The following is a 20,990-nucleotide window of genomic DNA, read 5'->3' on the forward strand; positions in this document are numbered from 1 at the left end:
TAAATTTATTTAAAAATTAAACAACAAATAAAACTTAATTAATCAAATGTATGTTTGTAATTATTCTATTGTAATTGATTTAGTATATAAGCCTGTTAAGATTTGACGATTCAATCGTTGGTGATATTTAGCTTAAATATTTAAAGTGAAGTGCTTCGATGAGGTGAAAACCGGGTTTGGAATATGAAAGTTGTAGGTATATGAAACGACGATTGCGTTTATAAATACATACATATACACATAAACAAATAAAAACGTATTAAAAATCAACGTAGTGACATTTGAAATCTATTACCCTTCAACAATTATTTAAAAGGGTTGGAAAAGTTAAAAAATATTAGAAGCATATTAAGACCCTTAAAGGGCATGCATAAAATAGGGCTACTCACACCAATTTCGTTACTTTGGCGATTTGTTAGTTGGTGGTGCGGCAAATGTGGCTTATTTTTTAAAAAAATTCAAAAAGGACTAATTTCTGTAAGGTGATAATACTCTTTCGCAACAGCTGATTAATGGCAATTTCATTATGTAACGGGTGTTTTTTTAGCTGCTGCATGAGAACTATCGAAAGCGATATCCAGGGTTTGACAATTGAGAAGGGCGAACTGGGTTCACATTTCTTTCAGTAAGGCATGGCAAGCCATCATGAATCGCTTAACGCCAAAACAACGCTTCCAAATTATGGAATTTACTTAAAAAAAAATTAATTAATCTATTCGCGAAGTTCATAGAACGAAATGTTGAAGAAGGCGCCAAAATGTCGCTCCGTCATCGTTTTCAACTGGTTGGCCTTTGTCCTTCGAGTTTTGCCAATAAGATAGTGTGGTTAACTGAATCGAATTTCTTTGAGTGGTCAAGTAGGTTATGTCTTTTTCGAAAACCGGATTGCCGTTTGTGTAAAAGAGAGTTCTTCGAAAGAAAAGCGCTCAACTGTCTATGCATGACTAATTCGAATACCTTTGAGGGATAGGATAAAAATGCGATTGATTTGAGTTCACCATCGGCTTTAGGGATGGGCAAAATTTTAGCGGGTTTCCAACATTTTGGAAAAGCGAACGTTGTTAGTGTCATGTTAAAACAATGAGTAATATATGGAAGTAGAATCGGCAAAAAAGCTTTTAGAAAAACAGGGTGTCTATCATCCATTCCAGCGGCATTTGATTTGATAGAGAGAAAATATTTAAGGACGTAAGAGGGATCAACACACGAACAACTAAATTTTAGACCATTTGATAGAGAGCAAGAAAAATTTATGTTAGTGTACGTGACTCGAGGTAACGAAATATTTACAAATTTTTCATTTCATATAGTCAAGATTTACCAAGTTTTGACAATTTTTCAATTTTTGCGTTGCGCTTTTGCTGATTGGGCTCATTTAGATTTATTACCCAGATTTATTGGAAAAAGTTGTAAAGAACTGGACTGATCAAATGGACCATGTAACTCGTAGCCATGGCGCACATATGCCGGATAGCATGTTCAAAAAATAAATTCCATGAAATTATCTACCAAATTCTAATAAAAAAAGTTCATCCCAACAAAATATCTGTTTTGTGTTACAGTGGCCGCCGTAGCCGAATGGGTTTGTGCGTGACTACCATTCGGAATTCAGAGAGTACGTATGTATGTTCGAATCTCGGTGAAACACGAACATGAAGTAAAAGTTTGTTCCAATAGCGGTCGCCCCTCGACAGGCAATGGCAAACCTCCGAATGTATTTCTGCCTTGAAAAACTTTCTCATAAAAAAAATCTGCCGTTCGAAATCAGCTGGAAACTTTAGGGCCCTCCATTTGTGAAACGACATCAAAGACGCACGCCACAAATAGGAGGAGGAGCTCGGCCGAACACCCAAACAGGGTGTATGCGCCATATACATACATAAAATGTATATATACCATATATATGTATAAATTTTAAGTTCTCAAACACTTAAACAACACCCTCAGAAGTATAATTTAACACAAAAAACTAAAAATGTCGAAATATGGCGAGAAAGAAAAAAATTATTAATCACAAAATAAAAAGCGCTACGGAGCAAGTTACTTTGATTGAAGGTGAATAAATTTGTATATCTCAATAAAGTGTATAAAATTCTCCTAATTATTTGCTATTGAATCCCACAGTATGTTTACTACAAAAAATACTTACTTTTTTTTTTCTTCACTTTTTAATATTTTAAAGTTCAACTTCGCGCCTGACAATTAAATGCCAACTGTCAAACAGCTGATTGTTATTTTGCCCACTGCCGATCAAATTGTGCGCTTCGTTACTCGGTGCATAGGCGCTTTCGTTGGATTTACAAAAACAAAATATACGTAAAACAGCCAAGTAACGAAACAACGAGCTCGGTGTGAAGACCTCTAAAATGAATATATGAAAATATGAAAATATGAATATATGTAATATTTAGCTGCTAAGCATGAGTGGATGTAATATGTGTTATCTTTAGTTTGTGTATATAAAATAGTTATTTAAAAATGGCATAAATAAAATATTTATATATTGTAAATTAATTATGTAATACACATCTTTTATATACATAGAAGTTTCTGTATTGACTGAGCCTATTTACTTGCAAATGTATGTATTTTTAACTACTACTACAATACAATAACACTCAAACCAACCAACAATGACCTTGCCTTTTAAAAACATACATGCATTCTTTTTACACACAAATGTACATACATGCATATACACAATTATTTACAACTTAATTGTTATTATAAAAAAATGCATATTTACAAAATGCTGATTTCATAGAATTGACTGGTACGATGTAGCAAGTAAGCGTTAAAAGTTATTGCAATTGGAAGAGAAAGTCAACTACTTAGTTGGTTGCTCATGAGATTATTAAATCAAATACTTTAATATCCAAGTTTTTCATAGTAATTATACATATAGTATTACAACTCTTTTCGATAGCGCGCAGAGATTCGATGCAACTCATTTAGCCAAAGTATTTTATTGTAAGTATAGAAATGCTGAAAATAGGCACTCAATAGTTGGATGTTGCAAGGATGAGTATTGAAAAATTCTACGAAAAACTTATGTTAATTGAGATGAAAGGTTAAAGCTAAAACGAATACAGCAAACGAATACGAATGTATGTAAAGGGTGATCAATTTAGAGGTATCGGATTTTTAATTGAAATATAACAACGAAAATCCGAATTGATTGGGCAATCTTTATTATTTTTGTGTAGAACCATTCATGACATTTATTTTTAAAAGATAATACCTTTCAAATGTTGGCCACAACTGCGCCGTGATTCGGCCATCCTTGAACACCAATTTTGAATGACTCGCTGTAGAACTTTGGTCGGTATCTCGTGAATAACTTTAGTCCAAAGATGTGATATCACACGATCTTGGGGACCAATCCACTGAGATATATATTGCTCACCGATACGACGACGCAGTAAATCCATGGTTTCACGGACTGTATGCCGTCGTGTTGGATTCAAATGTTATGGGGATCACGAGCTGCAATTTCCGGCATAAAAAGTCGTTTATCATGGCGCGACCGCGTTCGCCATTCACTGCTCATAGGCCGCACCAATCGATTATTTTCAATGGATGTAATGGCTGTTCTTGAATGGCTTCTGGTTGCTCTTCAGCCCAAATTTTGCTTTCGCAACGGCAATTTTGCTTATTGATGTAGTCATTAAGCCAAAAATGTGTCTCATCGCTAAACACCATAAGTTGGCCTGTGCGTTCGATGAACACTTTCCACAGAGCGCCGATTTTCGTAATAAAATTGTATGATGATAAGTCTTTAAATGATGAAATATCAATGAATACTGAGAAAATTTTGTATTTAGTTTGACTTGTCTAAAAAACCCCTATTTAAAAAAACTACCTCAAATCAGATCACCCTTTATTATCTATGAACATATAGTACAAGTACAAAAGTACTGAATTGAAGTGAACTCTTTGCAGTCTATTAAAGTATACACAACATACGATCAACTTTGCGGGACAGCATAGAAACAGGATTTCAAGTCCCCTCATTAACTACCACATCTAGTATAATAAGCCCGGAACTTCCGCACCGCCAGAATTTCTTTTTATAAAATATCTTTGCAATTCTTCTAGAATTTGGAAAGAGCTAAAGTTTTAAGCTGTTAGGGGTAGTCGGAGACCCGAAAAAATTACGATTTTAAATCTTTTTTTTTTTGCCAGCCAATTGCTTTATTTTACAAAAATAAAAACATAGCATTAACGCATCATGTTTCGACTTGACTTTAGCAAAATTAAAAAAAAAATTATAACTTGTAATGGAGCCCGTTTGTGTGGAGCCCGTTTCTCCAGAAGCCCCTTGCGGTGATCATCACAAGTCCTTGGAGATTCATTTAAAATCAATCGGACAAGAGAAATTAGTTTTATTAACAGACAATTTCTTCATGGAACTAAATAACTTTATTCTGTAATGTATTACCCATTTTGATCAAAGACTTTTTGCCATCTTTCAGACAGCATCATAATCCCACGTTCATAAAACTTCTGGTTTTGTAAAGATCGAACCAAAAAGTAATCAGATGGTGCAAGGTCAGGACTATGTGGTGGATGTGGCAAAACATCCCAACCAACCTCCAGTAATTGTTGCCGAGTGGCCAAAGATGTGTGTGGCTTTGCATTGTCATGATAGAATACAATAACTTTTCGATTTATCAATTCGGGCCGCTTTTTTTCAACTGCATTGTTTAATTTCGTTAGTTGTTCAATAAGTGGCAAGAGTTCAAAGTAGACAATTCCTTTGTACCCCACCAAACTGATAACAAAACCTTCTTTTGATGAATATCAGCTTTTGATGTTGTTTGAGTTGGTTCACCTGGCCTGCTCCACGATCTTTTCCGCTTGATATTGTTGTAAACAACCCATTTTTCCTCGCCAGTAATCTGTAGTTTTAAAAATGGATCATTTTCATTACATTTTTTTAGCAAATCGCAGCTGTTAATGCGTTGCATTAATGACTTTCTTTCACTTCGTGAGGAACTCATTTATCAAGTTTTTGAATTTGGCCAAGTTGTGATTTTCAATGCATGTATGTATGTGAGACATGAAGCTTCTCTGCAATCTCACGTGTTGTACTGTGACGATCCGAATCGATTATTGCTTTGATTAAGGCGTCATCAAATCACCAGAACGAAATTTGGTAAACGAATTTTGACATTTTGGCGACCGCCGTAGCCGAATGGGTTGGTGCGTGACTACCATTCGGAATTCTGAGAGAACGTAGATTCGAATCTCGGCGAAACACGAAAATGAAGTAAAAGTTTTTCCAATAGCGGTCGCCCCTCGGCAGGCAATGGCAAACCTCCGAGTGTATTTCTGCCATGAAAAACCTCCTCATAAAAAAAATCTTCCATTCGGAGTCGGCTTGAAACTGTAGGTCCCTCCATTAGTTGAACAACATCAAGACGCACACCACAAATAGGAGGAGGAGCTCGGCCAAACACCCAAAAAGGGTGTACGCGCCAATTAAATATTATAATATATATAATTTTGAGACTGCCATTCTTTTAAGGCTTCGTCACCATAAACAGCACATCACTTTTTCTCTTTGCGGAAATAAAAAAGCAAAATATGACGAAAATGTTCCTTTTGAGTTTCCATTTGTCAACGAACGCCAAACGAGAACTACGCAAACAAACAACTTTTTTTACTGATTGACAGCTGAATTGCCAACTATCAAATAACAAAATGTGTTTTACATTTGTACTACGTCTACAAGCCTAAAAATTCAACTGAAGCCATCTATGAATGAAATCCGCAATTACTTAGTTGCCAACCCAATAGATAATCTTATACCTGATCGAAGCTTTTTGTTTTTTTTTTTTCAAAATTAACAATATGGTGGACTCAGGAAATATTTTTCAGATTTTCGAAAAAAAACAACAATTAATTGTTTAAAAAAATCGAAATTAAAAAAACAATCCTTCGATCAGACACGAGTTTGTTATGTTTTTCAAAAACATTTTATTGAAATCTACTAAACGGTTTTTAAGTTACAGTGATCACCAATTCTAAAAACATAGTTAAAATGTCTGGGAGATCCATTGTTTGAGGGTTTGGAGGACGTCTCAAAAGCGGATCGCCGAGCTCTGCTTAGATTCGCCAAAATCGTTGTCATTCTACACGATGCCTACTTTCGGTACTCATAGAGGTCGGTCACATCTGGTATCGCTAGGGACCAAAAGGTCTATGCGTGGCTTATTGCCAACCAGGCTAACCTAACCTATTGTACTTGTACTCTATATGACTTCAAATGTTTGTTTTTGTACCTGTGCATATGTACATATATACATACATGCATATGTATGTAGGTATTTGCAAAGTCTCTCAATTGCGTTTATCTATATTTATTATTTATGATTAACACTTCGGTTGCAATTGAAATAAATTCGTTTTTCTCTGATTCTTTATTTTTAAAATCCCAGTTTATGCATCTGAATATTTTTTTTACAGATAATCCTTATTGTGGACATACTTACATAAACATACAGATATAATACTTAATTAATGTAAAATGTACCCTTACTTTTCTCGTAATTTACACTGTAACAAAATATTTGTTCTTAAGTTAAATATTACGCTAATTGTAAAACAAACATGTGTATAATATATGATTTAGTATTTTTTAAGAAAATAAATAATTAACTTTTATTAAAAATTAATAAATTTACTTGGTCATTTCACATTTTCTAACAGCCTCTAGAGGCAACCGATTCTCTAATTGTACTTGTACGTCTTCGTCTAGCTCATCTAAAGTTAGGCCCAGGAAACATGGTTGCGTCCATGTGTTAGATGAGTAGGTTTTAAGAGGCATGTGAAAAGGTGGTTAGTGTCGTGCGAGGTGCCTTCACTTGCCGGAGATATACAGGGAGGGCCATATAGCGTTTGCTTTTTAAACCACCTATTTTTTTGAGAATGATAACACAAATGACATGTCAAATGTGTTCATAATTTACTTAAAGGTTAGACATTTACGAAATGGGACGCTATACGCTTGAAAAAAATTGGGAAATATTGAAAACCTATTTCTTCTTCTTCTTCCGGGGTTACAGTAAATGGTGAGCGTTACCGTGACATGCTCAACGAGTTTTTGTTTCCAAAAATTTAAGAGGATGACATGGACGACATTTGATTTCAACAGGACGGTGCAACTTGTCACTCTCCCAAAGTTACACTCGAACTTTTGGCTACCGTTTTTGAATTCCGATATCAATTGGCTGCCTCGGAGCTGTGATTTAAGCCCATTGGACTATTTTTTGTGGGGAACCGTTAAGGACAAATGCTATGCGAACCATCCAGAGACGATTGATGCTTTAAAACAATCGAAATCGAAGTTGCCATTCATGAAATTGGAGCCCAAACAATCGAAAATGTGCTTAAAAATTGGGTTGATCGAATGGCCTACTGTAAAGCCAGTCGTGGCGGTCATTTGAACGATATTATTTTTCACTCATAAATGACAATGTTCAATCTTCAAAATAAAAAAAAAAGTTTGCAAAAATATTGATTAGTTTTGTTTTTATAGCCGATTCAAAAAGCAAATTTTACATGGCCCACCCTATATTTGGTATGTCGGGATCAATTCTGGATAAGTAGGAGTTTAACCTGCTACAATATCCAAAACGAAATTGTGCCAGTGTTACGCGGGTCTCACAGGGAAATTGAAGTCCTTTATTTGCTGTAGGGTGGTGATTGGACTCCGATTACGGCATTCGGTGGTCGGGAGCTTAAGAAGGTGGTAACGGTCTCCCGATGAATGTCGTTTAATGTCTGTCTAAACACTATCTGGTCCAATAGTTGTCCATTAGTTTTGTTCTGGATCTCGTAGGCGTAATTTAATAGGTGTCTCCTGACGGGCCTGGAAGGCGGCTCTGGTACAAGCAGGTGTTTGCAAAGGTGAAACCTGCGGTAGCACCCTAACAGGAACTGCTTGCTGAACAGTTTATTGTGCTCCATTACAGAGAGCATCTGTGCCTCATTGTGAAGGTGTTGAAGAGGGGACATCTGAAGGCAACCCGTCGTTGTATGAATAGCAGTGTTTTGGCATGTCTGGAGCTTTATCCACTGCGTGTCATTGGTTCCAGGCGACCAGACAGGCGCAGCATAGTTTAGAACCGACAGCAACAATTCTTTGTACAATATTTGCCCCAAGGGCTGCCGGCAAGTTGTTTGAGAACCTATTTGTGATTTTGGACTTAAGTGGCAATTGCGGTTGTCTGCGCAGAGAAGGAGAGCAAACTGTCGAAGGTTACACCCAAAATTTTGCGATTGTTTACAGTCGGAATTGGTGTGTCATCGACTTTTACCTTTAGTTGCAGTTTGACCTCGTTTGTCCAGGTGGTAAAAAGGGTCGCCGTGGAGGGAAAGTTAGAGATTCTTTTTCATTCGCAGTGAAAAAGAGAGAAAGTTCGGTGAGGTATATATTCACTTTGGAGCACAGACCATCGATGTCATTGCCCGACGCCATTATCAGGCAGTCGTCAGCGTATGAGACCAGGGAGACTCCTTCTAGTGGCTGAGGAAGTTTCGAGATATAGAAGTTGAACAGCAAGGGTGAAAGGACACCACCATGCGAAACACCTTGCTTGATCTTCCTCTGTTTTGATGTATGGTCTCGAAAAATCACTGACGAGTGACAACCGCTCAGATTCGGATCTGTTTGCAGATAATTATTACATCTCCGAATCGAAGGCGTTAGAAGGAGTATCGAATCTCTAAAATCATCTAAAAAATGGGTGTCGGTGATATTTAAGATTTTTTTTTTTCATTTATTAAACCTTTAACAATCATTCTTAAGAAGTCTGGCTGGAAAATGGCTTCTATAACATCAATTTTCAAAATCGATAATAAGAATAACGTTGTCAATTACAAACAGGTTTCGAAATTGTCCACGGTATCCAAAATGTTTGAGCGCATAGGTAAAGAGAAATTATTAATCGCAGTTAGTAGTTTGATTTGCCCAAACCAACATAGTTCTTTCAGAGGCAGATCAACAGGTGCCAGTCTCACGACTTTTACTGAAGAGTGTTTACTGCTTTTCAAGAAGATCATCAAGCCGATACAGTTTATACTGACTTTCCGAAAGCATTCGATAGAGTCTCCCATAAGATGTTAGTTGTTATATTAAAGAATCTTAGCTTTCCTTCAATTTTCCTTGAATGAATAAATTTTATTTGAGCGAAGCATTATATTGTTGATTTTGGCAAGGTCTCTTCTGACCTATTTGCCGTGAACTCTGGCGCTCCTCAAGGAGGCATATTGGGACATCTAAATATCTACTTTTCGGCTTAAAACTGTAGGTCCCTCCATTTGTGAAACAACATCAAGACGCACGACACACATAGGAGGAGGAGCTCGGCCAAACACCCAGAAAGGTGTACGCGCCAATTATATATATATATATATATATGTATATATAAATATCTACTAAATGCAGATTACCTCAAGATATAGAGTATGGGTATATTCAGAAACGCATTATAAATGCGCAGTAATTGCAGCGCTGGCAACACTGCCAATGTGACAAGTGATGCAATTGATAGATTTGTTGACGATTTGCAAAAAGATTTGTTGCATTTATGAACGCGTTTTACACTAAAATGGAAGTATTATTGAGTTTAGTTGTTGACGATATATTTGAAGTAAAAAGTGATAGTTTTTTGCTAAATTTAAGAAAAAAAAGACGTGTAAAGCTAAAAAGAAGATCACATATAGTAAGATGTTCATTAAAATGAAAAATTCCCAAAAATAAATCTTTTTCCTCTAGTCGCTAATGCTTTTTAATTTATTGTGATTGTTATTCATTACTTTTTCAAACAAAAAAAAAAATCTTTTTTTGAAACAATTATAAAATTTTCGCTGCGCGATTTGCCCGTCTATTATCAAATCTTTATTCACTTTTTTTATTTCTTCCGCCACCTTATTCCACAAAACACTCTTTTTCCTCCTCCCTGAAGCAAATTCACTTTCCATGCTCAGTCGGACTCTGAGAAGCAACTTTACTTCCGATGTACTTAGATAATCGCTAAAATCAAGAAAAATGTAATAAAATATTGTTTTAATAACGTATATTTAATATATCTTTGCATTAAAAGCTAAACAAATTAGTTTTATACTCACTTTTCATCCGACATCATATTAGCGTAATCAGCGGCAGTATTAAAATTTTTCCTGCAAATAATGCGTGACGTTTGATACAAAAATGGCGTTTTTGAACGCGATGCATTTGCAGTACTGCCATATTTGCATTTCTGAACGCATTGCCAACACTGCAAAAGTACGCTGCGCATTATAATGCGTTTCTGAATATACCCTATATTAGAGATTTGCATACATCCATTACTTGTTTCACTGTCAAACATATTCAGTTTGGTCTATAATTTAACCATGAATCGTCTTACAAACGAACAACGCTTGCAAATTGAATTTTATTATAAAAATGCGTGTTCTGTTAAGAAAGTTTAAGATCCAATTTTTTATCGAAAAATTGTGTTCAGCGACGGAGCTAATTTTTGGATCAATGGGTACGTAAATAAGCAGAATTGTCGATTTTGGAGCGAATATCAGCCAGAAGAATTGCAAGAGCTACCAATGTGCCCAGAAAAGGTCACAGTTTGGTGCGGTTTATGGGCTGGAGGTATCATTGGACCGTACTTCTTCAAAGATGCTGCGAATCGTAACGTAACTGTGAATGGTGAGCACTACCGTGAAATGATATCCAACTTTTTCCCCCCCAAAATGCAAGAGGTTGACTTGCATGACATGTGGTTTCAGCAAGACGGTGCCACATGCCACTCAGTACGACTCAGTACGCGTAACAATGGACTTGTTGAGAGGCGAGTTCGGTGAATATTTTATTTCACGTTCGGGACCTGTCAATTGGCCACCCAGATCGTGCGATATAACGCCTTTAGATTATTTTTTGTGGGGCTATGTTAAAGCTCATGTCTATTCAGACAAGCCTGCTTCAATTAACGCATTGGAAGACAACATTAAAGCATTTACATATATGTAAGATACCGGAAACATTGGAGTATGCCAAAATTGGACTAAGCGAATGGACCATTTGAAGCGCAGTCGCGGTCAACATTTGCTTGGAATAATCTTCAAACATTAAATTATATGGACTGTACTATCGATTTAAATAAAAATTTCATGCATTTTTCTGAATTTTACGTGTGTTTTTTTTGAAAAACTTTCCTATAGCTCTTAAAAATCACCCATTACATAACACTGACAAGGTTAAGTATACTGCTACATCAACAAGCGACAATTTCAACATGGCCAATTATTCCTGAAATTATGCATTTGCTTTTTGTTATTACAGTTCAGGCTCTGTATTGATAAATTGTATGCATCTTTGGCAGGTAACGCATTCCAAAAAATCTAGCACTTCTGATAGATGTACTATATGTATCTATTATATTTTATTAAGGCTACACTCCTCGGTAGGAACCTTTTAGAAGGGGTTGGAGGCTTCTTCAACCGTTTCCAACTTCTGGCCAGTTTCACTAATCTCTTATGGTCATCATTGTCAAACCACAATGCCGGGGTACTCATTTTCATAAATTTTACAACAACTCGTTTTCTTTTCTTTATTTTTATCTTTAAATATCGTATCAGGTGGCAGAAATAATCTATTTTGATTCACCCAAGCAGACGAAATTCACAATATTCTCCATTGAATGAGCGCCATAATACCAAATATTCCATATTCGTTCCATAATTTGTATTATTTTATGCTGGTTTTCTAAACAACAATACATATATCAAATTTGCTCCTTTTAAGTTCTAACTGAGTTACACGATGTTGCTGATTTGGGCTCTTCCCTGTTTCCTGGAACAGTCCTTAGCCTATTATTATTATTATTTTTCTTGAGAAAATTTTGTTCTGCAGTCAGAAAAAATTCTGTTCATTTCATTAATAAATAAATTAAAAAATAATAATAATTAAAAATAAAAAATAATAAAAATAAATAATAATTAAAAATAAATAATAATTAAAAATAAATAATAACCGAAAATTAATAATAATTAAAAAATTATGAAAATAAGAGAAAAATATTTCAATATTTCCATTCCGTTTTTGTAATATTAATCGATACCAATTATTTTTGGCCAATTTTAGGCCATATTCGAAGTCAACAAATTCGATTTGTTTGCTGTTTCAATACGTCCATGCTGTCGCTGATGAATTTTCCTATGTGTACGTAATGCCGCTGGTTGTATGAAACGCTTACCACAATCCGGGCATTCGTTTGGTTTCTCGCCTGTGTGTGTCATTTCATGATACTTGCGCGTGTCCGGTTTGGCGAATGTACGATCGCAATGACGGCAAGCATAATCTTTGGCCCGCTCATGCACTGTGCGCACATGAGTTCTTAGATTGCCGGAACTATTGCAGACTTGTGTACAAAAGCGACATGGCCAGGTGCGTTCCAGTGTGTGATAGTTAATATGCACCTGTAATATGAAACAGTGATTCATTATAAGTATTTTCGAATTTATTACATGATAATACCTTCAGTTCGTTCATTGTCGTTTTACGCAAACCACAGTGTGGACACACATAGTTTTTAATGCCAGCATGCCGCATTAGATGAACTTTCAATTTTTCTTTATTGGAAAATCGACGCACGCAATTTGGTTGGTTGCATGCATGCGGACGCTCAGATTTATCCTTGTGGGTGTAACGATGATCATTAAGTATTGCCGTGGATTTAAAAACTTTCCCACAAATCTCACAGATATGAGATTTCAGCTCAGGTCCCAATTTATGACATTTTCGCTTATGCATCACTAGTGTTGGTTTATACTTATACACTTTGCCACAACCATCTTGGTCGCATTCATATTGAAAACTCCTCCCGTCGTGCTGACTTAGATGTCTAGAAAGACTGTTCCAATGATTGAACGATTTACTGCATCCTTCGCGCGGACAAGGATACGGAATAAGGCCTTCATGTTCGCGCTTGTGAGCAATAAGGCGGTGTTCGGCGATAAAACGTGCCGGACAAATAACACACCGGTAAATGGTGCATTTCTTTGTTTCGGAAGCAATTTTTGATAGAGTTGACGGTGTCTTAAAAATAAAAAAATAGGATTGTAATTAAACTACAGTTTTTAAATATAAAACAAATTAAATCTTACTGCATTGGAATTCGTCTTCATTTCATATTTACATTTGGTGACAACATTCGTCTGATCAGCATTGTTGTCTTCATTTTGTGATGCATTGTTGCTAATCATAGCTACATCAAAGTCCAAGGCATCTTCATTGGAAAATTCCGCTTTTTGTGTATTCATTTTTTTCTCTAACTGGTCAGAAGTCTCCGATTCGCAGTCAGCATCCTCTAGCGTAAATGTTCGGCTTTTCTCCTTTATTTCCTTCGTATACTTTTTCACTTTGCTTTTTTCCAATTTTAAAATTTTTGTCTGCCGCTCAAATTGTCCATGATCATCTTCCAAAGAATTTGTTTCGTCTACCTTTAGAATCTCACTAGTCTGCTCATCCGAAACAGGTATGGGAATTTCATCATCAAAATTCCAGGGATTCTGAACCTGTTGCAGTTCCTCAAAACGTCGAATTGATTGTTTACACATTTCTCGGAACTGAAAGAAATCATTGACTTTCTGGGAACAACCTATACACAAATATTTTGAGTATTTATCCGTTGCAGACACTTCTATTGAGATGCAAGCGCTAAGTTTCTGCGCAAAATCCGATGAATCAAAGATGTACACACAGTGAACTGTTTCGTCATTTTTAAGTAGGTTTAATTCCTTGGCACACGCCCGACAAAAAATCGTAGGATCCCAATTGGACGCATCCATATTCTATTCACATGAAGTGTTACTGGGCGAATTCAAACTGTGTAAATGAATGCGGTGGTTGGTCTTCAATAAAAAGCATAAGCTGTATGAATCTGCGAGTGATTAATAGAGCTAGCATTGAGATCAATACTCCAACGGCAAGGCTTCTATTTCTCAAATCATAATTATCTGCTTCTGCTTAAAATGTTTATTTCACTAGCATAGTGCAAACAATAGCCAATATTTGCATATGCCTACCTGGTTGTTTTACATTTGCGTTTAAAATATTTTTTTAGTTTTTAAAACACCATATAAATTTGGAAAGGACTCTAATATATACAAAAAGTATATGCACATCAATGCATATTTTGTTTACCTGAAGCCACTTAAGTTTTATAAATCAGCTGATAAGAAACAAAGCACGAGAGCACCGGGCACCGATTTTTCAGGTTCATGACTTGGCTAAATGACAAGAGCAATATTGCGACAATAAATTAAATGGGCACTGTCAGCGTCAAAAGAAAGTTTACGCCACACATTGACAACTTTTGTCAATTTACTTATTTATTTTAATAAATTAATTTTAATTTGTAATTCAATTATTCTATTACAAAAATTAAGTTCATACTACAACAAAATCCATATAACTCAAAGTTTCAAACTTTGTACAAAATTTAAAAAAATCGGCAAAATCTCGTTCGCTTCCCCTTTTGCCCACAGTCTTAATATAAAATTCGGGTAGAGTTTTATAGCTCATGGAATTTTGGTATAATAACGTCGTGCAAATTTCTAGTGGGTCAAAGATCACGTTGATTTTTGATTTTTTTTTTCTTGGCGGTGATATTTCTCTTACATATTAGTTATTACACAACATAAAAAATAAACGTGGTGAAATAACTGCTGTGAAGCAATGTAAAATTATATTGTTGGGAAATAACTCTTATCGACAGTGGAAAACATATTTTTTAGCAAATAACTACTATGAAACACCTTTTTCGTTAAACTTCAGAATACGGACAACCTTTTCTATTTATAAATACGAAATAACTTTTATTTTTGGCTGCTGGTTGGTATATAGATACCAAATTTCTAATTATTTACACACAAGTGCAGAGTAGATTCTACCTATGTTTAGGAAATTAATTAGAACTCTCCCATGGCAGTCGCAACTTGAACGGCCAGATTCATTTTAAGACAGGTAACGTCACTCACTAGCATCATCCGAACACATCCTGATTAATAAGTTCTCCAATATACTTATCCTATCTTGCATTTACAAAATATAAATCTCTAAATATTTGTTATTATTAATTTGTTATAGTAATTTATGTAAATTTTTTTATGTATTTACGTAAAGCCAAAAATTTTGCTATATGAATGGCTTATAACTCATCGGAATTATTTCGGTTAAAATGTTTGACGAAGCATTTTAAATAATTATAGTTTAAGAGTTGCCGTTTCGGAAGTGATACCGTTGTATAAGAACGTGTTGTCGATAGGTTTGTATTGCTTGGTCACTATTTTTATCACCTCCTGGGCCACACATCCGCCTGAAGGAAATATATAAACACTATTATTTACTGCAATTTAAATTATTTATATAAGTAAACAACTAGCTATTTACCAATAAATGCCGATATTGAGTGAATCTCCGAGCCACCAAAACGACAAATTTCATGTATCAAATCATCACTAATGGATGCATGAACACTCCAATCGGACAGCATTTTACTAGCAACCGTTTTAAACTCCTTCACATCGTTCTCGACATAACATTCACCGGGCACATTGCCACATTCAGATAGAAAACGCTCATAGGCACGCAAAGCCACATAATGTTCGGAAAGTGTGTCTTGAATCTCTAAATCGTCCACTAAAAATAGTTATTGATTATTCCTAAATCGTAAAAATAAAAATTTACGTATTTATTATTACCAATCGAAAGTAAATTGTTACTTTTGGCGTTCTCATCGGAAATTTTAGTACCACGTATAACAGCCAATCCAGCCGCTTCACGACAAACCAGGCGTACCGTTTTCTCGCAAATTGTATCTTCAGGCAGTCCGAGTTCTTTTAAATATTTTTGACATTTACGATAGACGTTGTCCGCATCATGTAATGCTTGTTGCCGATAAATGTTCTGTAAAGTTATATATGATTCAGTATCAGCTGTCATATCTGGCAGTACTCCAGGCAATGGCAATAAGCCGTTATTATCGTTTTCTACGAATTCTTTCAAGGCTTTGGCTATGATCCAAAAGGAGTCACTCTGCTTATTAAGATTCGTGCAAGCGTTATCCTCAAAAATCGCTTTGATCGAAAGAGGCACAGTACCGCCGCCCATAGCAGTATTTACTGCCTTTATGGCTTCTTCGTAGTTTTCTTCGTCTGCAGTCATGGCTAAAATTTAAAATTTTTAACAAGTACAACTTAAAAAGGAAACATATTTCACCAGAGCGAATCATTTCTCGCAGTTGAGTTTTTTGCTTATAATTGGTTGGAGCATGCCCACCACTTCTCTCCTTCCATGTTTGTAGAAATTTGTTAAGCACTAACAACCATGGAACTTTGCTTGTAACTTCTGTGCTCTAAAAAGAACGGAACAAATTTTCACAAGTTAATTACATGGATTTGAGTAAAATCCATTTTCAAAATATCACTAAAGATCGATACTGTAACAAAATTCAATGGAAATTACCTCAAAATGATTCTGCAATGCAGGGAACGGTTTTTCTAGGCGGAGGTCATATTGTTGGTTATCGGGATGAGACTCAATAACACAATGTTCCCTTATTTGTAAGCGTATAGAACCAAAAAACCCCAACGACCGACAATAAATAAATGGAATGTTTGCTTCCCACAGACGTTCGGATAATCCCAATAAAGCTTTTTCATTTAGATTTGAAGCAATTACAACATCGAACGTGTCGAAATATGCCGGTCGATTTGATAATATCCAGTCAACGCTTTCATCAACAAAGTCGCCGTTGACATCAGTGTTTAGTTCTTGAAGTAATTGCATACACGCTCCAGCCTTAGACTGCCCAAGAAACGAGGCATCCAAAAAGAAGCTATATTTACAAACATATTATTTAAATTCTAACATGACAAATCCTCTATTTGGCATACTTTATTCCTAAATCATCCTCGGTCACAACGCTGCCATCGACGATGGTAAAACCTCCAATACCGGGTAGAACCAGACTTTTCAGAACTTCGCAACCTAGAGCTGTTGCATTAAGCAAACAAATTGTAGAACTCTCGAGCAAATTTTGTCCGTGCTCTCCCCATAAACGGATCTGTCGGTCATATTTCCTACTTTTGTCCGATTGCTCTGGAGATTTTGGCGCCGGCGATGACATTTTTACTGCTCGATGCACTCGCTCTGATGAACCCTAACAAAAAACCAGCTGATTTCTGCTAAATAAAAACGTCATTTGTTGTTGCTTTACCTGCGTAGTTACCAGAAAATTTTCTATCGTGGAGGACTGCCAGATTTTATTTATTACCGCGGTGATTACATCATAAAGAAGCACTAATAATACGTTCACATATGCATTAACTACCAATAAATCCACGAAATTAATCTACCCGTTCGCATATGGAAGATTCTCCAAAAGGGAATGGAGCTGTCAATACTGCTTTCAAAGGTTTTTCTTGAAGAAGAGACAAGGAGAGGGAATAGCTTATTTAATTGCGCAATTGGCTTCTAGTAATAAACAGTTGGAGGAAATCCGTAAACGAACAATACGCATTCGAAATTCGATATTACATTTTATAATAAGTAATAAGAGGGCAAAGCCTTTATGACACACGTTTTTTTCTGTTTTATGAATGCATAGTTCACAATACCTAACAAAAATTTTATTAGAATTTTGTCTGCAAACCTTTTTTCTTTGCCGTCATCCATTTTATTTGGTTTTTACATTGACGTTTCTCTTTACATTCGTAAAAATAATTAAGTCTGTTCATGTAAAAATTATACAGTAACTTACCAGTACCTTAATTTCCGATAATCCGCTCTGAAAAAGAAAAATATCAAAAAAAGTGCATGAACGCAAACCAGTAAGGGAGACACTATAAAATTCTCTTTTAATGTGTTATTCGCGGTCACACGGGCAAAATTGTTTTCGGCAACATTTTGACATTTAATACTTTAGCATCTTCTGGTTCGGATATATTCTACAACCTGCTAACATGTAAAGCGGAGAACGTTCGTCAACAGTTTCTTAAATATTTCAATGAATAATGCAAACTATTTAAATAAAAATTAATTTGTTGTTTTTTTTATTTACATATATATATTGGGGGTTAAGTGTGTTTTGGTTCTATTATAGAGGTAGGGCACACAGAGGCGACTGGCAGGAACTGCCTAAAGCCTAAAGACCGACCATTGTGGTAATATTCCACTCCTGCACGAGGTGCCCCTGCTTTCGACCGAAAATGGCGGATCTAGAGAGGCAAACTCGAAAAAACCCGTAATCACAGGTGTTATTCGTACCGTGCCTAAGTGATGAATGGCACTACGTCAGTGTGTCTTTTAACGGTGACCTCCAGATACCGGGCGCCCTCTGGTTGTAATTAGCCTTACCGCAACACCGGGGCACTGTTGCGGCTCGACCTCCATTCCCCTTTACTCGTGGGATTCACTTATGTCTGAAACTAACGATAAAAACGAAAACAAAGAAAAGGCAACAATGCCTTCTACAAACCAGGTCAGCAGTGACCTTTCGGCAGCTACTGTCGAACAACAACAACTGCCGCAGGCAACAAAAGGCAGCGAATGCCCGACCTCTGCCATAGCGCAATTAGAGATGGAAGTCGACGAAATGGACCTAGGGCCCATCGGGAAAACTTCCGCTTTATCACCAGAGGAAGAGGAGAAACTCTTAACTTCTCCCTCAAAAAACACAAGTTCGGCTAAGAATGGAGCGGAAATGGAAGTGAAGCTGCGGCTCAGCGGTGCCGCCAGAAAGCGACTCAGGTACCACCTGGGTAAAGGTCACTCCATTGAAGAAGCGCGACAACTAGCACAGCAGCCAATGAACTTAAAGCGTCAGCGCTCCAGCAGCACCACCCCTAAGCAAAGATCTCCCAAAAGAGCTAACTTAGTGGAAAGGACAACTGACCCATCAGAAGCCGAAAGGGCAAAGGCAGCAGTGCCTAACCTGGAGGTGAAAGAAGGGACGGCTAAAATGTCCTACAAAGATGCTGCATGTAGCACCAAGCTGGGTATCATACCACCTGATTATCCGGCAACGATATGGCCTACGGATAAACTAAAGGCCATTCAACACGCTATCCTGGACAGCATAAGGAAAAAGCAGACTGGTGGTGCCAAGCCAATCTTTAACAGCTGCACCTTCCGCGCAGGATACATAGTTGTCTCATGTGGCAACGATGAAACAACCGACTGGTTAAAGGCAGCAATGCCTAAACTTGAACCATGGAAAGATGCGCAAATTAAGATCGTTTTAGAAGAGGACATACCAAGGCCTTTGATCTTCACATGCCACTTTCCAGAACTGGACAGCACATCCACAGAGGACATCCTCAACCTCCTGGATGGGCAAAACTCTGGCCTGAACGTTCAGGAATGGCGGGTACTACGTAGAGTACAAAAGGGTAAGGTGACGGAGCTAACCATCGCAATCGACCCCATCTCCGCCATTGTGATCAAAAAACATCACTACTGGTTGAACTATGGGTTTAGCACAGTTCAACTTAGAACTAAGGCCAAAACCACGGAGAAGGATGCTGAACCAGAAGCGCCCAAGCCTCCCGCATTGCAGCGGACCGAGGAACAACCCTGCACTTCGGCATCGGCGATCGCAGCAACCGCAGTGAGCGTAACGCAAACTGATGAGCAGCCATGTTGCTCTAAAGATGCGCCACACGCCACCAAGCCTGCACCAATGTCAAGTGCTCAAAGGGTAGAGGAAGGCATAAGAATGCGACCCCCGCTTCGTGCCGACAAGAAAAATAATGGTCCAAAGAGGACCAAAAAAGGCGAGCGTCACTCTGCTGAGGAAGCGGCCTTGCTGGGTAGCAACAGAGGCAAGAGAAAGGCAGCCAGTGCCAATAAACAGAGGCGATAATGCCACACGCTATCCTAAGCAACAATAGAAGGCAACTCGGATGCCTTCAATTAAACCTCCACCATGCAAAGGCTGCCTCGGCTGAACTAGCAAGGAGGTTTAACAAACAAAACTTGGATATAGCTCTAATCCAAGAACCGTGGGTACGTGACAGAGTCATTGAGGGACTCCAAGATGTTAATGGTAAGTTAATCTATGCCAACAATGATCGCCCTAGAGCGGCAATCTTAATTAGCAATAATTTAACTTTCATTCCCATTTCGCAGTTCACTACCACCGATCTCGTTGCGATCTGGACCAAGGTGCCAACAGACAAAGGCGAGCACGAGGTAATCATTGCCTCTGCCTACCTTCCAGGAGATGAGGAAACTGCTCCAACAAGGGAACTTGTAGCCCTAGTCAACTACTGCAAGGAGAACCACCTACGCTGGATAATAGGATGCGATGCGAATGCCCATCATACGATATGGGGCAGCACAAACATCAATGCGAGAGGTGAGTGCCTTCTTGAATTCTTACTTAGATATAATGTATCAATAGTAAACCGAGGCAATGAACCAACATTTAGGAATGCAATAAGGGAGGAAGTACTTGATCTTACCCTATGCAGTCCAAATGTACTATCAGAAGTCTCAAATTGGCATGTGTCCGGGGAAGCATCAATGTCGGACCACAGTCTTATCAGGTTTGACTTAGGTGCTACCTTACCGCACATAACAATTTACAGAAATCCAAGGAATATAAATTGGAATGTCTTTCACTTTAACTTGGAACAAAGTGCTAACTACTCTAAGCATCACCTGGTGCTTAAATCTGAGCTTGAGATGGAGGCAAATGAACTCCACTCAAACATTACGTCTGCATTTCATGAGAGCTGTCAGGAAAAAGTGAAAAAACCACGAAGGGATGTCCCCTGGTGGAATAGTACGCTTTCAAGACTACGCCATGAAACCAGAGTATTATGGAATAGAGCTAAACAAACAGGGGACTGGGTCTCCTACTCAAGAGCTCTAACCAACTTCAACAAAGAATTGAGGAAATCTAAGAGAGCTTCCTGGAGGG

At 37.3% G+C, this 20,990-nt stretch overlaps 2 protein-coding genes across 2 annotated transcripts; both read right to left on the reverse strand.

The window, feature by feature from the left end:
* Positions 1–11,598: 11,598 nt before the first annotated feature.
* On the reverse strand, positions 11,599–14,226 carry LOC128862398 (zinc finger protein 391). The gene is made up of 3 exons (XM_054100981.1): positions 13,168–14,226; positions 12,539–13,099; positions 11,599–12,480 (listed from the first exon to the last, which is right to left on the reverse strand). Exons 1-3 carry the CDS (start codon positions 13,849–13,851, stop codon positions 12,142–12,144), a joined length of 1,584 nt encoding a protein of 527 aa, XP_053956956.1. The 5' UTR covers positions 13,852–14,226; the 3' UTR covers positions 11,599–12,141.
* A 901-nt stretch (positions 14,227–15,127) lies between these two features.
* Positions 15,128–17,254, reverse strand: LOC128862399 (nedd8-activating enzyme E1 regulatory subunit). Its single transcript, XM_054100982.1, has 6 exons — positions 16,960–17,254; positions 16,529–16,901; positions 16,283–16,418; positions 15,766–16,230; positions 15,455–15,703; positions 15,128–15,380 (listed from the first exon to the last, which is right to left on the reverse strand). The coding sequence occupies exons 1-6, from the start codon at positions 17,190–17,192 to the stop codon at positions 15,268–15,270; spliced, it is 1,569 nt and encodes a 522-aa protein (XP_053956957.1). The 5' UTR covers positions 17,193–17,254; the 3' UTR covers positions 15,128–15,267.
* Positions 17,255–20,990: the final 3,736 nt, after the last annotated feature.

This window comes from Anastrepha ludens, chromosome 4 (genome assembly GCF_028408465.1).
Source record: "Anastrepha ludens isolate Willacy chromosome 4, idAnaLude1.1, whole genome shotgun sequence".
Taxonomy (NCBI): domain Eukaryota; kingdom Metazoa; phylum Arthropoda; class Insecta; order Diptera; family Tephritidae; genus Anastrepha; species Anastrepha ludens.